At 42.7% G+C, this 21,526-nt stretch overlaps 1 protein-coding gene across 2 annotated transcripts in view; it reads right to left on the reverse strand.

The window, feature by feature from the left end:
- Nucleotides 1-17,561, reverse strand: part of slc6a4a (solute carrier family 6 member 4a) — an 18,665-nt gene extending 1,104 nt beyond the window's left edge. The window contains exons 1-14 of one of the 2 annotated variants that reach the window (XM_071910088.2): nt 17,515-17,561; nt 13,433-14,359; nt 11,466-11,600; nt 10,422-10,644; nt 8,412-8,550; nt 7,275-7,409; nt 6,889-6,992; nt 6,083-6,210; nt 5,601-5,713; nt 4,457-4,588; nt 3,528-3,627; nt 3,168-3,268; nt 2,804-2,971; nt 1-979 (exon numbers count right to left, since the gene is read on the reverse strand). The exon at nt 1-979 is cut by the window's left edge and continues 1,104 nt beyond it. In XM_071910088.2, coding sequence (XP_071766189.1) covers nt 905-979; nt 2,804-2,971; nt 3,168-3,268; nt 3,528-3,627; nt 4,457-4,588; nt 5,601-5,713; nt 6,083-6,210; nt 6,889-6,992; nt 7,275-7,409; nt 8,412-8,550; nt 10,422-10,644; nt 11,466-11,600; nt 13,433-13,907 — 2,028 coding nt within the window. In that variant the 5' untranslated portion in view covers nt 13,908-14,359; nt 17,515-17,561 and the 3' untranslated portion in view covers nt 1-904. Of the gene's footprint in view, nt 980-2,803; nt 2,972-3,167; nt 3,269-3,527; nt 3,628-4,456; nt 4,589-5,600; nt 5,714-6,082; nt 6,211-6,888; nt 6,993-7,274; nt 7,410-8,411; nt 8,551-10,421; nt 10,645-11,465; nt 11,601-13,432; nt 14,360-17,031; nt 17,220-17,514 lie in introns of those variants that run through there. The other variant, XM_071910087.2, reaches the window with a different exon arrangement.
- Nucleotides 17,562-21,526: the final 3,965 nt, after the last annotated feature.

A 21,526-nucleotide genomic window follows, 5' to 3' on the forward strand; every position in this document is an offset into this window, starting at 1 on the left:
ACATACACACACACACACAGACTTTAATGTAACTACCCAGACAGTGCTTCACAGTGTAGGGAACCCATTGCAAATGCGTCTTTCTTCCAAGATGCCACCAACTAAACACAGGTTAACAGTCGCCACAAAACATAATGACAGCTACATTATTGAAACATCTGTAGAAATAGGAACATAACAACAGATATCATATATTTGGCTTCAGTAACAGATGTAAAAAGATACCTGAATTTTGCTACATATCAGAATGCATAACTTAATAGCATAACATGAAGATACAACCATAAACAATGAGATTGGATTGAAATTGAATTGTGTAGGTCTACTCCAGCTAAAATATACTGTAATTTAAGTATCACTAAATATGTTATTTTTACAGCATGTATGTTGATGAAAATGAGTCCTATGCTCAGCGGTGTCTTGAGTTTGACTGCATGTTATATTGTCTAAATGAACACTGATTGTATCGTACTTTATATAATTGTATAAAATGCAATAACATCTGCTACTGCATAACCTGAAAACAATACTTAATGACTTAGACACTTATGAACGGAGAAGTGGGTGGAGGGAGGGAGTGTGGATGCTAGAGTTACTGAAACTGGGCTCTGGGTTTGCAAGTAACACCACCGAACTCCTTTAAAACTGAACCAGCAAAAGGAACCAAACCAAACTGAACTAAACCCAGCTAAAGTAAACCACTTCGGCCTGGTTCTGCATGGTAACTCTACCTCTATCTCTAGGCTTGGATGTGATAAAAAAAAAAAACAAGTGTAGGAGAAGTATTGTATGAAAAGAGGCAAAGATGGTGTAAGGTAGCCCCCTTGTCCTGTAGAGTTGCAGTTCGTCCAGAAGAGGGCGCTCTAGGTAAATACAGTGGCACCTTCGTAGGGTCAGGGTTCGGTCAGACTGCGTTAGTGACAATGAGGTCTCTGTGTCCTTCGCTGCTGGGCTCTGGAGTGATACTCTTTAGCAGACGCTGTGAGGAGAGAGAGAGATAAACACAGAGAGACAGAAGAAAATGAGAGAGAGAGACAGAAAGAGGGGGAGCAGCAAGGGGGAAAGATGAGGGACAAAGAGAAAGAGAGAGAGTGAACAAAGAGTAAATCCAAGTGATACATACATCCATCTATTGCACTGGTAATGGACGAAGATTAAACTACAAATCGTAGTAGACTTGCACCACCCCTTTTTTTTTAAATGGCAAACAACGTTTTGACCGAGTTACTCTTTTGTATTATCTTATTTGTATTATTTGTATTTATTGAGTCATTAATTCACGATTTGAATGCTGATGTAGACAGGTGAATTCAACCCTTGGTGAATTTGTATGCGCTGTTTCAGTATGAGACCATGTGATGTCCTAACAAGCTATTCAAAGGGATTATGGGCACTGTCTCAAACACACCTGACAAAGACCAACGGACATACTTGGAGTTTAATAACAGAGGGAGAGACAAACCTTATAGATGACAAACACACAATCAGGTCGCATGGCAAAGAGACGCTAGAACATTTTGAACTCACATGCACATGAATACACACTCCTCACACACATACTGCTGTGTGCTGACAGTGTGTGTCAGTGTCATTGTGTGCACTGGCAGCAGTGTCAACAGTGGAGGAGAACAGCCAGAGAAGTGCTGTCTACCAGTCTCTTTGATGTCTCTCCTCTGTCATCTCTAACACAGGACTTTATAAAAATAATAATAATAATAAACTTTATTTATGTAGCACTTTTCAAAACAAAGTTACAAAGTGCTTTATAGAATCATTAAAATACAGGACAAAGGATAGCAGAAATAGCATAAAATGAGCACACACAAAAAGCAATTACACATCTGAAAAAATGTAAGATAAGGATAGGAGAAAGGGAGGGGAGCGCCCTCTAGGATCAAGAGTAAAAGATAGGATAAATAACTCTTAAAAAACGCAAAAAATAAATAAAACAAGGAATGAAATAGGCCTGTTCATAAAGGTACGTTTTGAAGAGTAACTTCAAAGCCTCAGTCTCTCAGGCGGGACGTTCCAAACCCCAGGTGCCCTGATGGCAAAAGCACTGTCTCCTTTAGTACTTAAACTTTATTCTCCAATCTGGCAATGTGACAGTCTGCACATGCCATGCAGTGTATATGAGCGTGTGTGTGTGTGTGTGTGTGTGTGTGCACACGTGAATGTAGGCCTATTTGAATGTGTGAGAGGTGAGTGTGCCTCATTAGGTATGAGTGGCTTATGTAGGTTTGGGTGTGAGTGCTTATCCAGTGAGTGCTGTAACCTGTTACGTGTGTGTGTATTACACGTGTGTCATCAGGTGCTGTAGTTACATGTCCAATTTGAGCGTGCATGACTGTATGTGTGCCCTATGTGTGTGTGTGTGTGTGTGTGTGAGATCCATGGGGCCTGGAAGTTGTCATGGCTGCTAGCTTTTTTTCTTGCTAATCTCTGGCCTGTACCTCCTCCCTGCTCCTTTGATCCACGCCTCCGGTCACCTGTTCACAGGAGAGGGTCGGCCTCAGGGGGCCGAGCACAGAGACTGACAGAACATGGGAGATGGTGGGACGACAGCAGGGGACAGAGGTAAGCCCTCTGTTAGGGGAGGTGGCAATGAGAGCACAAAGATCAAGAAAAGGATCTGGGTAAGCCCTCCGAGGAAGAGAGAGGGGGAGGGGGAAGGACAGAGGAGAGGAGCGGAGAGAAGGAGGGGAACCAAGATTTAAGATAGACTTAACATAGGGAAGGAAAATGAAGTGGAGTGAAGGAACGGAAAGGAAAGGAAAGGAAAGGAATGTAGCAGTAGTAGTACCTGTTTGAATGTGCCCTTTGCATGGAGAAGGTGGTAGACCATGTAAGCAGGCACACAGATGAAGGAGGACACTCCGATGCAGTAGCCCAGGACGGTGGTCCAGGCCGGGTAGTGGTAGTCAAACAACCTGACCTCCGGAGGGAAGGCCAGAAAACTGATGATGATGAACTGGAGAAAAAGAAAACAAACAGAGAGCAGTTATGGCAAGGGCCAAGCATTTGGATGTCTTTAGAAAGCTCTCTGACAAGTTTATACATAAATGACAGCTGGTCTTACTACATTCATTTTTAGCCTCTCTCAGTCATTAATGTACAAGTCTGTGTGTGTGTGTGTGTGTGTGTGTGTGGGGGTGGGTGTGCCCCACCAATAGGAAGCAGGGGCAGATGGCCACCCAGCAGACCCTCCAGAAACAACCCGGGTAGAAACCAAGCATGAGCTGGATGTCGTTACAGAAACGGTCGGTACCTGGAATACACACACACACATTATCAGCACAAGGTTCAAAGCATTTTCAGAAACTGAGTCGGGATCGTACTTTGGGTAACAACAACATCCACAAAACTTGTCATAAGTAAGTACCACTGTACAACTGTTCTGTACAACCTGCTTAAAAACACAGCTTGCTAGTGTCGGCTTTCAAACGCAACAGAACTGTTTTATTCAATATTTTTCACCCTTTCCCATCATCATCGCCATCACTATCATCATCATCATCAGCATTTACCGTAGAACCAGGAGACAGCGATGACTTCCAGCAGGACCACAGTGATTACCGCAGGGCCTGTGGCGTACTCCTCAAACAACTTCACCACAAAAGCACCTCCCTGGTACAGGAGACAGAGGAAGAGAGAGAGAAGGAGGAAGAGGAAGAGAAGGAGGATGAGGAGGAAGAGGAGGAGGTGGGAGGAAGAGGAGGGAGGAGGGGGAGGGGGAAGGAGGATGGGGGGGGGGGGGGGGGGAGAGAGGTGGGAAACGGGGAGGATGGGTTATTAGATGTATTTACTTTTCATTTATTTATAATTATTTACAAATTAGAGTAAATTGTTGGACGCATGCAACTTTGTGTATGAGCTCTAAGGCAAGGAGAAGGCTAATGTGCTGTATGTGTTTATGGAGCAGAGATGCTCCATTAAACAGAGATGCATTAAACAGAATGGAGCAGAGATGCTCCACTAAACAGCACTGGATCTTGGACTGCATTGGATGTTTAGATTTAGATTTTAGATTGGGATCTTTAGAACTAACTCGATGGATTACTTGTAATCTTATTTCGATGAGTTGCAGATACTTTTGAGATTTCTTGTTGGATTACTCAAAACATGTTCAAAGAGAAAACAGCAATTTGTGAAATTATAGACACTAAATAAAAGGTACACATCTTGAAATAATGGTCAATATTATTTGCACATAATAAAAAATAACACTATTCAAATTGCAGACTGTAAATTGGGATATATTAGGAATTAAATAAGTCAATTGGGATTGTATATTTTATGGATTTTGGAGTACAAGTAACCCAAAAACAACTGAAAGTAAATGGATTGCATTGCTGAGTTTGAGTCTTTGAGTTTTAGTAGATTATGTTACTAATCATAATTTTAATCAGGTAAGCAGTAATTTGTGATAGATAACCTGTAATGTGGTTTAACTTACGTATGTGAGTGTGGAGAGAGCCCCCAGGTAGCAGACACACACCAGGCCGAAGACAAACCACTCCCGTCTCTTAGCCAGGAGATGAGGGAACTCATCCAGCATGGCCGTGATCACCCCCTCCAAACCTGCAAACTGGAGAGAGGAGGAAGAGAGAAAGAGGACGAGATGATGGACAGAGACACCCAGAAGAGGGAGGAGAGAGAAGACTCATCAGAGAGACAAAAAGCAAGATAGGGGAGGCAGAATAGACGACAGAGGCAGAAGATGAAGAGGAAAGGGCAAGTTGGGTACAGTAGCCAAAATTCAAAGGCCGGGGAAAAACTAGCCACTTGCTTTGACAAAACACATGGACAATTTCCCGAGAAAAAGGAAATATAATGTCTTGGGGATAAAGAATATATTTAGATGTTAACTGACAACAAGATGTTTCTATGTAATCAATGCAACAGTGATGTGAGCACTCCTTGGGCAATGTTTCCCATCAACTTTACCCCTAAAGTTTCCTTGTGTATCACGGCCTTTAGAGAAAGTGAGAAATATGAAGGGAGAGAATGTTTAGACTATGCAACGCAAATCCACGTACACCAACAGGGTTTGCAGTAATATCCTCAGTCATAGAAAAGAGGAGCATAACAACGGTGTGCTGATTGTACACTGATTATCAGTACATGATAAGAGCCTCACAGGTCTCTCCAGCTGGCTGCCTCTCAGCAGATAAACACAGGCTCATGGAGACAAGATCACAACACACCACTGATATGAGAGCCCTATCACAGTGTTTTCATTGACTGTTATCCAAAATGGAACAGTGAGGACAAATAATACCCGACACCTTCATGGAGCCACCATTACAACAGGCAAATGCAAAACAAACAGAACAAGGCATTTGCCTTTAGAACAAAGCAAATATGAAACCTCTGTGTCCAGGTTTGAGATGAGAGCAAACAAGAGCTGGAAACTGGGCAACAACAGATTAGGGAAAGTACAACAGGGGGAGACGGAGATTTGAGGATACATAGAAAACTCAGCAGACTAACTGGGGCGTCTTACCCTTCACACTGCAATGAATCATTTTATTGATTTAAGGGAGTTGGAATCAATAAAGTAAGGGGTGGTAACTGAGTCATTTTGGAGCCCAACTAACCGTGCTATCCAGTCCCAACATGATGATCATGAGGAAGAAGATGATGGCGAAGAAGGTGGCAGCAGGCATGTTAGCTATGGCCTCCGCATAGATGATAAACAGCAGACTGGGACCTGGAGAGACAGAAAGAGGGGCAGGTTGAAAGAGATTTTTCATTGGGACAAAAATTACATTGAATTCTGAAAAATGTATTCTCATAGACCTCAAATGATATTCCAGCCCAGGTGGGGAATGAGTGATTCCCCACTTGTGATGAAGTTCAACTTAATTAAACTTGATGAAAGGAACACTTTGTACTCACATGATGTCAAAGCATCCACCTGCAGCTATTTTGTGTGCCATTTTCTATCCCTCCCAGTAAGCATTCAGTTTGATACAGTTTGGGATGCAAAATAGCAAGCTATTGACATTTGTTTCTGACAATGAGGGCCAAATTGTGTGAATGATTGATTGTTGGGGACTGTGCTGGTGCAGTGTCCTACCAGCGTCCTTGGCCACAGTGTCCACATCCTGATGCCTCATCTCAGCCATGTAGCCCAGAACGGTGAAGATGACGAAGCCAGACAGAAAACTAGTCAGACAGTTTACTGAGCTGGTTACCAATGCATCTCTGGGAGGGAGAAAGGAGGGATTGGGGTAGCAGGAAGAAGAAGGAATTAGGGAGGACGTCTGTGAAATATCTCTGCAGTATTTACACTTGTTAGACTTGAGTATTGGACCATGCAGGCCTGATTTGGAGGTGGTCAGGCTTATATTTGAAGGCCGATACTGATACCAATATTTTTAGCTGCTGATAGATGATATTTTGTTTTGTGCTGATATTCTGTATCTATAAGTTTGACAATTTTCAGCTCCTCAAGGTGAGGTGAGGCAGATTTCATTGCAGAATTTATTACAAACTTTACAGACGGGCGGCCCTGAGGCTGTTAAGAAAAATCTTTTCCACACCTCCATCATATAATTTTTATTAAAAGGCCAATATTGGGCCCACATATTGGCAACCCTAGTCAGACTAGATATAGTCTACATAGCAATCGGCAAGAAACTGAGAAGAACTGAGGGGAAAAGTAATGTAGACACAGATTTAAGCAAGCAAGAGGTGCAAAAGGAACATTTTAAGATCAAGTATAGTAGACAATTTGGTCTTATAGTAAATGCTGAAATCACACGTTTAAGGAGAGTCTGTACTTTACAATCGTGTTTTATGTATGTAATGATGACAAGCTGTGGCCAACTGTGTCATGTAATGAACTCTGATCTGTTCAAGAGACCCTCCTTTAATTCTCACTTGTAGCAGTTGTTGTGGAACGGGTTGTAGCTGGCAAAGGCAAGGAGCACACCGAACCCCGGACCCAGAGAGAAGAAGATCTGAGCTGCTGCATCAATCCACACCTTGGAGAGGGTGGAGGGAAGGAAAGAGAGAGATGAAGAAAGAGGGAGAAAGAGGGAGAGAAGGAGAATGATAGGGGAGTAAGGGAGAGACAAAAAGAAATGTGTTTAATGATTAAGGGAGTCGGGAAGAAATTGAGAAATAGTGTAGGAGGGAAGAAGGAGATATGTGAAGACAAGAGGAGGCATCATACATCATATGTACCAGTTTGTATAAAGGTAATAGCAATATCACTGGAATTTAAGAGGGATCATAGAACGCTTTGCTAAATACGACTGACTCACTGTAGTGCTGAGCAGTTTCTCCCAGTCAGGTTTGAGATAGAAGACCACGCCCCTCCAGGCCCCTGGCAGAGTGGCCCCACGGATGAGCAACACCAGGAGGACCAGGTAGGGAAAGGTAGCAGTCACCCACACCACCTTATACAGAGAAAGAGGAAAAACACATAGATTAAAGTGGTAATGTACAAACCTTTATTTATATGAAAATGCTGCAGATTATTATTTAAACTAAGGTCAGTAGCCCCTTGGGCGAGGACTACCAGGAAGAACAGATAGGAAACGGTAGGTGTTACAGAGATCACTTGGCCTCATGGATGAGCAGCACTGTGACGTTAGGACAGTTAAGACAATCTAAGGAGAAGGCGGAGTAGGAACAGTCCAGATTAAGTACTGTATATAGCCATCAATGACAATCCTTCCTGTCCTTTCATTGCTTCAACCCTTCTTTCACATCTCTCTCCTCTACACCTTCTCTTCTACCTTCCCACCTCAAGAATCCCCCCTTTTCTGCTTTCCTTGACTGCTTATCCCTTCCTCCTTATCTCACTCCCTTGATCCATCTGTCCCATCCACTTTTGCCTCCACCCCATTGATTACTTTTACAAGGACAGATACAACCACAATGACATACAATGCAAGCGCCTGCAAGTGCCTGTTCCGCTGTACCACTAATGTTACTGTTAAGATAAGATAAGATGAAACTTTAATGATCCTTGTAGGGAAATTGGGTCGTTGCAGCAGGGGAAATACAATATAACCATACAATAGAGTATAAACAAGAACACAGCAAATTGAGGTTATATAAACATATGCAACTGACAATTTCAACATCTGTTAAATAGAATGTATGAATGGGAAGTATGGGGAAAAGTATGTACAGTATTATTAGGGTGTGCACTATTTCTCCATTTATTCCTCCCTCTCTTAGCTAGTTTACTGCACTGTCTGTACTGGGGATGGAACCAGAAACCTTTCAACTTTGAGGCTGCCTCCCTAACCAACTTACCAACCTGTGATGATGAAGGTGGAGAGCAGACAGGAGAGCCACCAACCATTCCCCTCTCTCTCCCTGCCTTCATCCATCCATCCTCTCCCCTCTAACTGACCCCCTGTCAGCCATGCAGTCGGCCCCTCAGTTACCTTTCCAGACGTCTTGACTCCCTTCCAGATGCTGAAGTAGACGATGGTGAAGATGAAGAGCAGGCAGAGGGCCAGCTGCCAGCTGACAGAGCCCAGCTGGTGCAGACCTGGGGAGAGGTGGACCTGCAACACCTGGCGACTGGAGGGAGGAGAGGGGGTGGGAGGGGTGAGGTCGAATGGGGATGCGAAGAAGCGAGGGAATGAGGAAGACGAGAGAGGGAGGGAAATGGTGGAATCGCAGAGGAGAGACAAGGAGAGGACATGAGGAGGAGGAGAAGACAGGAGAGGCAGGAGACAGGAGGGAAGGGAGGGAAGGATGGAAGGGAGGATAGGGACAGGGAGTAGGAAACAGAAAGAAAACAGGGGCAAGTGAGAGAGAGAAAAAGCAGGAGGAGATGAACAAAGAAAGAGGGACAGAGGGAGAAAGGGAGAGGAAAGGGAATGGAGAAGGAAGGGGAGGGATGTAGAGAGTGAGAGAGTAAAAAGAAGTGGCAGAGAAGATGGGAGAAAGTGAGGGAAAGGAGATGGGGTGGAGAGAAGCAATGTGGGGAAGTGGGGAAAGCAGAAGAGATGGCAGAGAGGGGAAAGGAGGACTTTGGCAAAAGGGGGAGGGAAGGAAGGAGAGGCGAAAGGAAATGGAGAAAGCGATATAGACAGAAACGACAAGGAACAGAAAAAGATAAAACAGGGAAGCAAGAGAGGGAGAGAGGAGGGGGAGAAGGGGTGATGAATGGAAAATGGAGTGGAGTGGAAAATAAGTCTTCCTTTATTGTCCAATATGCAAGTCATAGAACTTAATCCCTTGACAAACACACACACACACACACACACACATACACACACAAATATACACAAATATAAACACACATGAACACACAAACAGATTAAATCAGCTGTAATGAAAGAGTAGTTCACTTGGGAAAAAAGATAAAAAGAATACATAAAATGGAAGAAAGGGCATTAAATGACTTTATAGTGAGTTTCTATCAATAAACTTTAATTACACCAAAGTTTGCACAAATCAGAGTAAGCAAACGTCTAACAGCAACACAGGGCAAAAAAGCAGACAAGTGAACAGTGAAGTTAACATCTGGTCACAGGTTAGACACACAGAACCAGAACTATAAAAAAGAGACATGACTTATGTTGAAAACAGGAAATTCTGGCGCCAGACCAAGTTGAGGAATTTGTTACTTTAATACCTGTGTTAGGAAAAGTCAACTATGGATAAACCCTGTTTCTGGCTCCGTGGACGTAACAGATAGACTCAGTCTAGTGAACAGCTGATAAGACTAAGCCAGTAGACTTTTAGGGAACAGGACACTGACGACAGAGACTCCCAAGGCACTCAGGAATAACAAAGACATTGTTCTCTCTGACAGAGATCTGGTTTCAAGAAAAAAAGAAAAAAAAAGCCTTTGACACAAAAATTGCCCTACCTGTCTGTGTTGTTTACCTCCTTGTCTGTCTCCCTCCCAGTCTGTCCTATCTCCTGCCTGGGTCGGTTACTATTTTGTAACTGTGTAAGTAGCAGGCTCAAACTTGCCTAGAATTTCAGTAGTATGACATAGTGAGCTTATATCTGTGTCCATGGACACGGATAAAATCTACTCTATTTATGTAGCTTTGTTTAGTCAACTGTTACACAGTGCATCTTATCTGCACTATGTGAGGACCTGCTATGTTTTGTACTGCATCGAGTGTATCACTCCTGTACTGTGTAACTGTATTCTAATGTGTCTGTGTGACCCAGGTCAATTTCTTGTGCAGCCATTGTACTTGGCGAAATAAAGTGATTCTTATTCTGAAATGCTTATAACTTCTGCCTGCAATAACTCACAAACCAGTGAGGCAAGTGGAGAGAGGACTATCAGATTGTGGTTGGGCTTCTTAAAGACCTGAACTGTCCCTGTAATCGCTCTCTGGAACTCATCCTCCCTCCTTCACTTGACCTCTCCCTCCTGTCTCGCTCTCCCTCCGCCCCTCTACATCCGACTTACATGCACTTACGTATAGAACTCCTCGGCGGGGGAGGTGGAGGAGTTGGACCAGGTGACGTTGTGGTCGGTGGACATGTAGCGGTTACAGTTGACCGTGTTCCAGCTGTTGGTGCAAGTGGTCCAGGGCAGGGTGGGCCGGAACGATGACAGCAGGTAGTACAAGGCCCAGGCCATGATGGTGTTGTAGTAGAAGGCTATGTAGAGGGCTATGATGCAGATGGCAAAGCCTATTCCTGGATGAGCGGAGAAAAGTGGGAGAGGGGAGGTTGAGGAGAGAGAGAAAGAGAGAAATACACAGAGAGACGGAGGGGAAAAGACAGTTATATTCGCAGTATAACATAATCAGCACAAAAATACTCTAAGAGTGAAGAAAACTGAAAACTTGAACAATACTTGATCATAAACCTTCCCTCTATATTTTGTAGAAACATCAGCGTAAATGGAAGTAAACCCAAGCAGTGTGTGACACCACTCAATCACTCCCCATCTATCTCTCACAGAGAGATCAGTGGCGTTTTCAAGCTAATTCAAGTTCCCATTGGGTAAGTGGGTGACATTTCCAAACAACAACAATTTACATACTATCGAATTTCTAAGCAGCTGGCATTTGGCATGGAAATGTGACAATTTCCATAACAGAGAGTCAGTACATCACACTGCACCTACAAGAAGATGGGAATGCTCTTCAAGGGAACTGTGCTGAGGGGGTCGAGGAGGTTAAACCAGCTGTCTCTCAGGCTCTCGCTCCTCTCGCTGGATGTCTACTTGACACTGTCCTTCTTCGTCAGAAAGTCTTCTCTGCTCTCTTCCTGCCAATTTTCCTGTTGGTGCGAGCTGTTCTCTTATGTTGTCTTTCCTATGTGAACTATCGCTCTGAACTTCCTCTTCTCTCTCACTTCCTCTCTCTTCTATTGCCTTTCCTCTTATCTTACATACACTCCTCATTTCCTCTGGATTCCTCTCCTCTCTTCTACTGTCACTTCTCTTCTCTTTTTTCTTTCCCATCCCTTTTACTGCCCTGTGCTCTCCTCTCCTGTCTCCTTCCCCCTCTTACCTTTGAAGATGGGGCAGATGTGTTTCCAGATGGAGATGCAGCCACTACGGTGGAACTGGCCAAGCGCCAGCTCCATGTAGAATAGAGGCACACCTCCAAACACCGCCATCAACAGGTAGGGCAGCAGAAAGGCACCTGGAGAGAGAGGGAGGGAGGGAGGAAATGTGGGCAGGAGAGAGGGAGATGGAGAGTGGGAAAGATGAGAGGTGGGGGGTGGAGGGACAAGGTGGGTAAGGAAGGAGAGAGAAACAGAGAGGGGGATAGAGTGAAAGAGAGGGAAGAATGAGACGGGAATAATTGGAAGAGAGGAAGAGAACAGTTATGGAAGAATAGTAAAAAATCAATTACACCATTGAGAAATGGTACTAATTCACACTCCATCTGTAATCTCTATAGTCCTCTTAACAACTAACAATAAAGGACAACTATAAAAATAAACTGCACTCATCAGTTATGAAAAATCATCATGTACATAATTGTAAATGTTTCACATCACCATTGAAAATGAAGGTCTTTCCTCAAATGTTCAATCAATCAATCAATTATATATTGTGTGTACCATAGCCCTTGTATAACCCTTTAAAGGTATAGTCCACTCAAAAACAACAGTTTGTAATTTACCAATTTCACATCACTTTGCATTTAGTGTGCTATGATAAAAAACAGAGGTATATTTTGTCTATTCTACTATGACAAATTTGGACTACTGTGATGTTGGCTTTGCATTTGCTAAGTGAGGAAACAGAAACCTTGAGCTCTTATTTCTACCCTGTAAGATGTAAAAATGCAGGATTGATGAAAATAGAATTAAAGGCCAAACGCTGAGGAGATCAGCAGCATGGCAGCCAGATCCTTGGACCATCCGGCCTAGCGTTCTGGCTTTGATAACACATCTCTCTCTTTCTCTCTTTGTTTCTTTCTCTCCATCTGATTATAGATTTATTCTTATGTGTGTGTGCAGATTTGTTTGTGTGTGTGTGTGCATGTGGGTGGGTGGGTTGGTGTGTGCATGCGTGCTTGCGTCTCTTTGTGACATGAAAGCAAAGATAAGGGTTGATTGAGCAGCTGCCTGGGAGACAGGTTATTAAGCAAGGAGAAAGAGACTGAAGGCGTTCTCATAAAAACCACAATTAATACTGTTGCCTCTATCAAGTGTCTCCCAGTCCCCATCTCTGCCTCGCTCCCCGAGACACACACAGAACACAGGAAATTGCAAAGATTTTATTATTGCAAATTCAATAAAAGTGGAAAGGGAGGCCCTGTTTGCCGCTAGGTAAGGCTTGTGTAGTAACCGAGCACAGGCGGCGGAGACAACACAGACTTTGTGAAAACACACCCTGTGGACCTTCGCTTTTTGTGCCTTAGATTGCATAAGACAAAACAACTACATGAATTGTTGAATGTAGCGTTCCTCATAGGTCTGTGCCCTCTTTAATTTAGGTGTTTGTAATACAGAAGGGACGGTGTATGAGTCCAATTTTTCCATCTGAATTTATATGGTGCCTTACCTTTGTAGTCAGCATGAAAAGACAGACAAAGGGCATTATGGTTGTAATTTCAACTGAATGTGATGTACTTGATGAATTCATTCTGCACCCATATTGACCACTGTGAACAATACACTGCAGTACAATTCTAACCATGCAGAAGCTTTTTTCTAATCCTGGAAACCCTCTTTACTCTGGCATGGGATCTCGTGTATGACGAGTGCCTACTTCAGGGGAAATGGACTGGAGAATTAGATGTCATTTTGCTGTCCCTGAGCTCAAATTTCACTAAGAACTGAACTGACGGTGAATCAGACTGAATTCTAGGTGGGGAGCCAAACCCCTACCCCCCCAAACTGCCCACCCTCTCTACTCTCTGATCTCTTCACAACCCTCATCCCCACTCCACCCCACTCCTTATCTATATCTCCCTCTCTCCTTTCACAGTTTCTCTCCTCCATATATCCTTTGATTCCTCACCTCCTCCGTTCTGGTAGCAGATGTAGGGGAAGCGCCAGACGTTCCCCAGGTCCACGGCATAGCCAATCACAGAGAGCAGGAAGTCCATCTTCTTGCTCCAGGTCTCCCTGGGCCTCTCCAGGCTGGTTTGCTGGACCACCAGAGTCCTGAGGCCCCCTAGTGGCATGGAGGACCCAGTGCCACCCCCAGGTCCTGAGGCCGTTCCCCCGGAGCAAGCCCCAGGCCCTGGCCCCTCCCTGGGGCTCTGAGGGGTGGAGGTGGTGAAGCCGTTGGACACCTGCTGGCCAGAGTTGGAGGTCAAGGCCTTGGGTCCTTTCTCTGCCAGGCCATCAGCCAGCATCAGTCTACCATTCTCCTGCTGCGTCCCCTCCTCTCCCTCTACTTCCTCTTCCTCTCTCCCTTTGTCCCTCTCTCCCTCATTCTCTCCGCTGTCCATTTTCATCATGGTCGTCAGCATTATTTCTTTTGTTTCCATGGCGTTATGTTGGTGTTAATGTTGGACGGGCAGTTAGGGGTGCAGGGAGGTTCTCAGTGATGATGGAGGGAATGTGGCACTGCTGTCTGATATGGTGCCCATCAGGGGAACAGAAGGGTTAGGAGAGGGTGGGAATGGTGCAGAGACGGTTTAGGACAGGTTTGGCAAAAATGGGACGCGTCCTACTGACACAGGTGAAGGATATGGGGAATGGGAGGCTAAGGCTAGTGCAAGAGAATGGGGCCAGTGGAAGGAGTAAAATATGACGGCGTCCACTGGAGCAGGAAGGAATAAGAGTAGGCCAGCTAGGGCAGCTGGAGGAGAGGAGAGGAGAGTGCTGGTTGGAATGGGACGTGGCCAGCAGAGAAGTTACAGGAAGAGGCTCTTGGATCTTCTCCACAACCTCCTCCTCCTCTGAGACACGCAGTGATGGGACAGTGGTGTGAGACAAACTGCAACACGCAAGGAAAACACACAGATAAGTCACAGGCACAGAGGAATTGTGCTTTAGATTATTTCTGGGTGATCCCATGATATAAAATCCAGTCTTTTTGCATGCCACAAGACCATATACTATGTCAATGAAATAAAACTGAGCTCCAGTGTTTTGTCTCATCACGTGTGTTTGAACACTTTTATTGTAAATTGACAGCTAAATCTCCTTAGTATTAAAGAGAAAAGAGACACTAGGGGAGATGTGAAATATCCTTGAGTCTCCAACAAAAAATTATCCACAAAAAATGAGGGGATTCTGCTAGGGCATGTTTAGCTTCCCGCATGTTATTCAATCCACGGAATTTCTCAGTTGCATAACTTGTTCTGTTCCTTATCAGATCAAATACTGAATATGAATTCAGAGCCATATAATGAAGAGGGATTAAGAAAATATATACAGGAATCGGCAAGAATTTGAAGACAGGAAAGAGAAAGAGAAAACCTTGAAAGATGGAAAACAAAAGTAGAGTTGTAAAGACGAGCTGATAAAGAGGACATGCCTGAGAAGAACTAACGACTACTTCTGACTTTGATTGATGGATAAATCAAGCAGCAGGCAAATGTACAAAAAAAGCCCATCAAGACAAAAGATATATATATACAGTTAAATATGAATAACACAGAAGTAATGTTCTACAGTTATTTACTCAACATGTTTGTCTTCAGTTGTTTTGGGTTTGACATATAGTAAGCAGACTACAGATAAGTGAAAAAAATTCAAAACAAATTAATTCAATTCTATGAAGCATGGCTTGAATGATGCTCTTTAAAAAAAAAACATTTTCAAAAAGGAATACCTAAAATGTATATATTTGACTACATTCACCAAAGTCAGGCAAAAGTGAGAAAAATTAGGCATAACTGCAATTTTCAAACATGCCAATGATTTTACATGTCAGAATTTCACTTTTGTGTCAATGAAAAACAGAGAATGGAACATATTTATCTCCTATTGAATCCATTTTTAAATTAAATCTTCAAGTCGAATATACATATTTAAAAAGAATGGGTGTTTTACACATAGGACTTTTATCAACTGTGAAACGGTATATCTACATCGATGTTCAGATCAGTGTGTAAAGTCATAACCTCTGAGAAGAGCCATGAAGAAGTCTTTTCTGTCCCAGTCACATTTGTGCTGACATGGATAAAATTGGGGCTAAATCTATAGTGTGCTTCAAACTTAATGTCATTCAAAAAAGTACAAATTATTTGATAGCTGTTACAACAAAATATATTTTTTTAAAACCTAGAGTGTGTAAGGTTATAATGTAGGAATGACAAAAATCATTTTATATTAACAAATGACACTAACACTATATCCATTCAGTCTTTTAACTGAAGATTCACAAATACTCCCTATAAAATCCAAACCACCATCATGTGAGAAAGTGGTCAAATTGAGAGAGCTGTTTAAAATTGGATTAGATTGTTTATATGCGTTTGCCTCAATTAGAAGTGAATGCCAGAATGTAGGGAGAGTCAATTTACACGGAATGCTATTATCTTAATTAAGAACGACTGTCCAGCAATTGTGCACGGCTCTCTCTCCGCTGTACAGACCTCCATCAATCTAACACAGCAGCTCTGTCCAAGACCCCATCATGCACCTGGACGCAGAACAGACAAGAGACGCTGCGAGAGGCCAACCTTCCACTCTCCACAAAGCTTTAACACGCAAACCACACTTTTAATTCCTATCGAAAGCAATTAGAAGCTTTTCATGACAACAACCATTTCATTCCCATTTGAAGCTTTTCCCCCTTAAAACGTTCCGTCTGACAGAAGTAGAATATGCTTCTTCTTGTCTGATAAAACTACTTCAAAATGCTTTATAAACTTGAACTTGAGCTAAAACTTGACCAGGAGTAAGCAGAAATAACTGTGAAGGAAAACTGAAATGTGTGTTCGCTACAATTAAAACAATGATGTAACTGAAAAACGTTTCTCCACCAGTTTGCTCAGTGTTATCCGCAGAGCACACACTGTATCAGCTGTCACACTGCTTCACAATAGAAGTCAAGAAAGACAAACAATGACAAATGGTTTGAGGAAATACTAAATCTGACCTGCGTGTGCACACACACTAAAATATAGGCTGAAAAAATATATATACAGGAGCACTGCTGCAACATATACAAATCATTCAAAACCAGAGTTTGAAAACTGGGAATAGTTTAATCTTCTGTTTGCCCTTATTCCTAAAACCCATACTACTGATGATACTGTGGTATACACCTCAAAGGCTCTAGTCATTGGTGCACATGAAGCATTTTTTTTTTTTTACCGTTCCACTAAATAGACTTAGATAAAAAAAGGGAGAGCAGGGCGATAACATCAAGATTACTGGAAAGATAGACTGAAAGGGGAAAAGCAAGAAAAAATATCAAAGAGCCATTTTATGTCATCCAAAATGAGAAATGAAGACACTCTTCTGCCCCATCGCTCTCATCTTAGTGAACTCTGCTTAAAGTGCAGAGGTTTTACAGCAAATCGAACAAAGCTTCAATCGGCACATTGACATGACATTTTGTGCAAACATTAATTAGAATGAGCAGGAAATTCAAAAGTTGAGACAAAATCACACCAGGAGTAGTTCATCCGTGCGCACATACATCCGATACATTACCTTTTGGGATGAAAAATGAGGACAAGAGGCAGCTGTCAGATGTGCTGGGATACCCTACAGTGGCTAAAACACACACAAACAGCAGCAGCAGCAAGTTCTGCCCCAAACTTGAAGGATCCCGTGGTATTGCAAAAACTTGCCAGAGAAACAGCATGCACTAGCACATCAGGACGCCGTGTTTGCCCACCGAGCTCCCAAACCTCTCTCATTTCTCTCTCTCTCTCTCTCTCCCTCCCTGTTGTCCTTCTCTCGCTGACTCGCACACACACTTACACACATGCCACATACAGAGACGCACAGCTGCGCACACACACACACACACACACATGCAGATATGCACAGATGGATGCATGCGCTTAGACAGAAAGCACTCAGAGAAACATGCAAACGCAGGCATGCACACTTTGAAGTTTTGTCTGATACATCTCATAAAGGCGCGCGCACACACACACACATACACACTGTAGACAAGGCAAATCCTACCGTTGAGTAGCTCTGTGGCGGTGTGGGGCTCTGTGTCAGGGTGCTACTCACTGCCTACCGTCTGTCTCTCTCTCTCTCTCACACACACACACATGCATATACATACACACACACACACACACACACACACACACACAAACACACACAAGCGCACACAAACACACATTCAAACACTGCCCCGTATATCCCTGCTGGAGTTCTCTCTCTCTCTGTCTTGCTCTCTCTCTTTTCCCCTTCTCTCTCCAATTCTTTATTCCTTCACATTGCCCTTTATCTCTCCTTCAGTCTTAATTTCCTCCTCCCATTTTTCTCTCCTTCTCTAATTCTCAACTTCTCTCTAATGTCATCTTGCATATTGCCTATGGAGAGGTCAGATTTGTGCCTGCTTTGACACTTGTTGCCCATCATTTTTGGATCCTGTTCATTTTCTCTTTTGTTATCATCATTCGCCTATTTGAACATACTTGCATCTACATTTGGCACTACATCTGCATTTTCTTCTGATGTCCAAGGACAAGGTAATTGCATTTTCCCGTACAATGCTTTTAAAGGAAAACACTGACATTTTGACAAATATATTCTTTGATCAATTTACCACTGCACAATGAGAAAATAGGTAGCAGTTGACCTCTGTGTGTTCAGTATTCAGTATGCTACAGTGCTTTAGTGATGATGCAAAGCTGGTTTCTCCCCACTAAGCATACAGTAAGCAGCCTGACGGTTAGAGAAGTGGGCTTGCTACTGAAAGGTCACTGGTTTGAATCCCTGGATCATCTTGCTCAGCGTGCTCAGTGCGAGCCTGTGGTAGTACTGGGCAACTCCCAGGTCTGAGTGTGTGTAGCCATCCCTGCCTCTGTGCCTACTCCCCCAGGAGACTGCTGTAAACAAGGAGTTCTTTGTCAGGTTGCCTGGTTAAATACAATGATAAAAAATACGATTTGCATAAGTGTTATAATGCACCGTAGTAACACAGAGGTGAAATGGCTACCAATGGTCAATTGATCAAAGAACGTCTTTGCCAAATAGTCAGTATATTATTTTAATGTAACTCAAGAAACACAATAAAAGCAGCCCACAGCTTGCTGGTCTGTGTTATATTCTGACTGCATCCATATATCTTGTGCAGACACAGATGTCCAGACAGACGCAAGCAATTTACATGCATACACATGTATGCACAAAAAGTTACTCTCACGCATAACTGCATTGCATAACCAATTTTTGCAATCACATGGGTGACTAACAGTAGCCCTTATCATCATTTATGAAATGCTAAATGAGTCATTAAACCATATCTCTCAATGGATATCGAAAGTGTCTCCTGATCATGAACAGTACATCAGCTTATCTGGGTCTTCTCTTCTGAAATCCCCAAGAGAGCCCAGAGGGTGCCTGCTCAGTGTATCTTTTACTCTAAATCAACTCATAAAGCTCTATGCCAGTTTTACTAACCTAGCTGTTTTTAACATAGACCAACACCCTACATTCTGGGGTATAGGCTTCAGGAGTGGTTTAGCAAAAATAACATGCTTATCAGAGTCCGCTTTGGCAGCACTCAGGGGTTTTTCTGAAGAATTTTGGACTCTTGACAGCTATAATCCTCACATTCAGCTCTATTGGCCAACTTTCCCTCTCTCTGTGTGATTACAATGTCTTCCTGAAGCACCTGACAGAGAGAGTACTGAACACTGCCAGGCAAAAGAATAAAGAGGGGAAGCTGATTAAAAAACAAAAAAATATAATATACCTATTTTTCTGTATTTATTTTATATTTTATAAATATTTTAATGATTTGTTTCACTTTGACTAGTTTCAGAAGTAAAATACACCAACAAAGATCAAAGCATATAAGGCCAAAATTGAGAGAAAACTATTAGTCCTCAACTTGACAATCCCTGACTGGAGAAATTGTTCTTGTCTTTGGTTGCTTGTTAAACCAACAGAGGAGAGCCAGTCTAAATATAGGGTCTCTTTATTATACTTGACCTAGGGAATATAAATAAGCACGTCCAAATGGGAGTCAGTAGGAATTGAGCGATAGATAGGAGTGTGTGTGTGTGTGTGTGTGTGTGTGTGTGTGTGTGTGTGTTTGTGCAGATAGATATATACTGTAGTGCAGACAGACAGATTGAAGGATATGGGGTCTTATCCCCTTGGGGAAGCCAACACCCATGAGAAGCACTTCCACGGACAAAACAACCTCTGTTGGGGAAATGATACAATAAAGTGTCCTTGGGTGAATCTTAAATCAATAAAGAAAAGAACGAGCATGTTTGATATTTTATTCAATTGGACCATTATGTCATTATATAATAACACAACAAAGGAAAGAGGTATTATCGCACACGTTTTTTCCACTGGTCAGCTCTTAAGCAATTTGGCTATTCATGGTCAACATTCCTTTGCTTTGCTGATTTTATTAAATTAACTGATTTAATTTCGAGCTGCTTTAAAGAATGTGTGGATATAAAAAAAAAAACAGGCAAAAAGTGTGGATTAAAAATTCTCACCTTCCCGCAGCCAGGCTCTTGGGGACAGGTTAGAGAGGTTAGAGAGACTGTCCTTCAACTGGAGACCCTGGATTCAAGCCCCAGCGACAGCCAGCATCCACCCTGCTGAAGTGTCCTTGAGCAAGACACTGAATCCCAACCCTGACCTCTGACCTCCCTGGAATGGGCGAGCGAAAAGAGAATTTCCTTACATGGATCAATTAAGTATTGCATTGTTTATTACTGGCCATAGATGCCGAACTAATGTTACAACAGCAACAACAACCAACTTCACCATCAGTGTATCACTTTTCAAAACAAATGTTACAAAGTGCTTTACAGCATAGGGAAAGGTAAAAAGTCTTCAAGTGCAAAGTAGAAGTGAATAAATACAATCAAGGTGGATACAGGTTTAAATTATAAGAACCAAGAGGGAGCGTTACTCCTTGCACTTGCACTACTTGACTACATACAGTAAACTATCAAATCCTTTTTTACTGAGTCTGTCTTCTACTATCTTCAGTCAGTGTGGGCCAAAGTCTCCCATGCCCACCTGACATCATGCCAATTTGAGGCCTGGCTAATTGGAAGATAAACAGTGCAGGCAGACGTGGGAGGAGGAAACCATTTAGTGCATTAGGTTGCTAGCCTGAAAGCCCCTACATTGCTGCCACATCTGCACAAACAATACTTAACTAGTCCGTGGAACCTGTTATACTTAGAGGGAACTACTCACAGCAGAAAAACAGTTTGGGCTTTTAGATGTCTTAGATTGAGGGGGAGCCTGATAAGTGGGCATGCGAAGACATTTTAAGTGGCAAATTATCAAGAAATACATGATAACTTGCCCTGAAAGAGATGTACTTTGTTTTGTCCTGCGGTTTCACAAGAAGATGGGAAACATGAACGGGTGAAATGTGGGCAATGTTAAGAGGTGGGCAGTACCAACTAATGCCCCTTTGGATTTCACCATGATGCCTGGGGCCAATCTGTCTGTTGGACCAGTCATACACCCTACACAACTAAGACATACACAAACAAAGTGCACACAAACACTCATATAAAACCATAAAAACACTGGAGTTTACTGTTAATAGTTGATTAAGTCAAATATGCATACATCATAGCCATCATCTCCAATCGTGGCTATGTTTTCTTGTTATATCAAGACTTCTTCTTTTGTTATTTTGGGAAGTTTATTCTTGTTATGTTGAGATCCCTCTCATTATAATGACAAATGTTCTTGATATATAGAGAAAAGGTCTCAAAATAAAAAAGACACCTTGATAAAATAGGAAAAGCTCTCAGCAAGGCAATACATGACAAAGGAAAGCTTGTTAGGTGCTGGTGAAGATCGAGACAGGTCAGGTGGTACAGATATTAAGTATAGCTTCAGTATATAACCATTTATACTATTTGGTGCATTTAGTTTTGACTATGTTGTGAATGATAGAGGGTTTTCAGGTGATGCAACACACCTTCTGTGGCCATAGTGGAGGTCCTCAGCTCCTGGGCAACAGTGG

The sequence above is a fragment of the Centroberyx gerrardi genome, chromosome 6 (genome assembly GCF_048128805.1).
Source record: "Centroberyx gerrardi isolate f3 chromosome 6, fCenGer3.hap1.cur.20231027, whole genome shotgun sequence".
Classification (NCBI taxonomy): Eukaryota; Metazoa; Chordata; class Actinopteri; order Beryciformes; family Berycidae; genus Centroberyx; species Centroberyx gerrardi.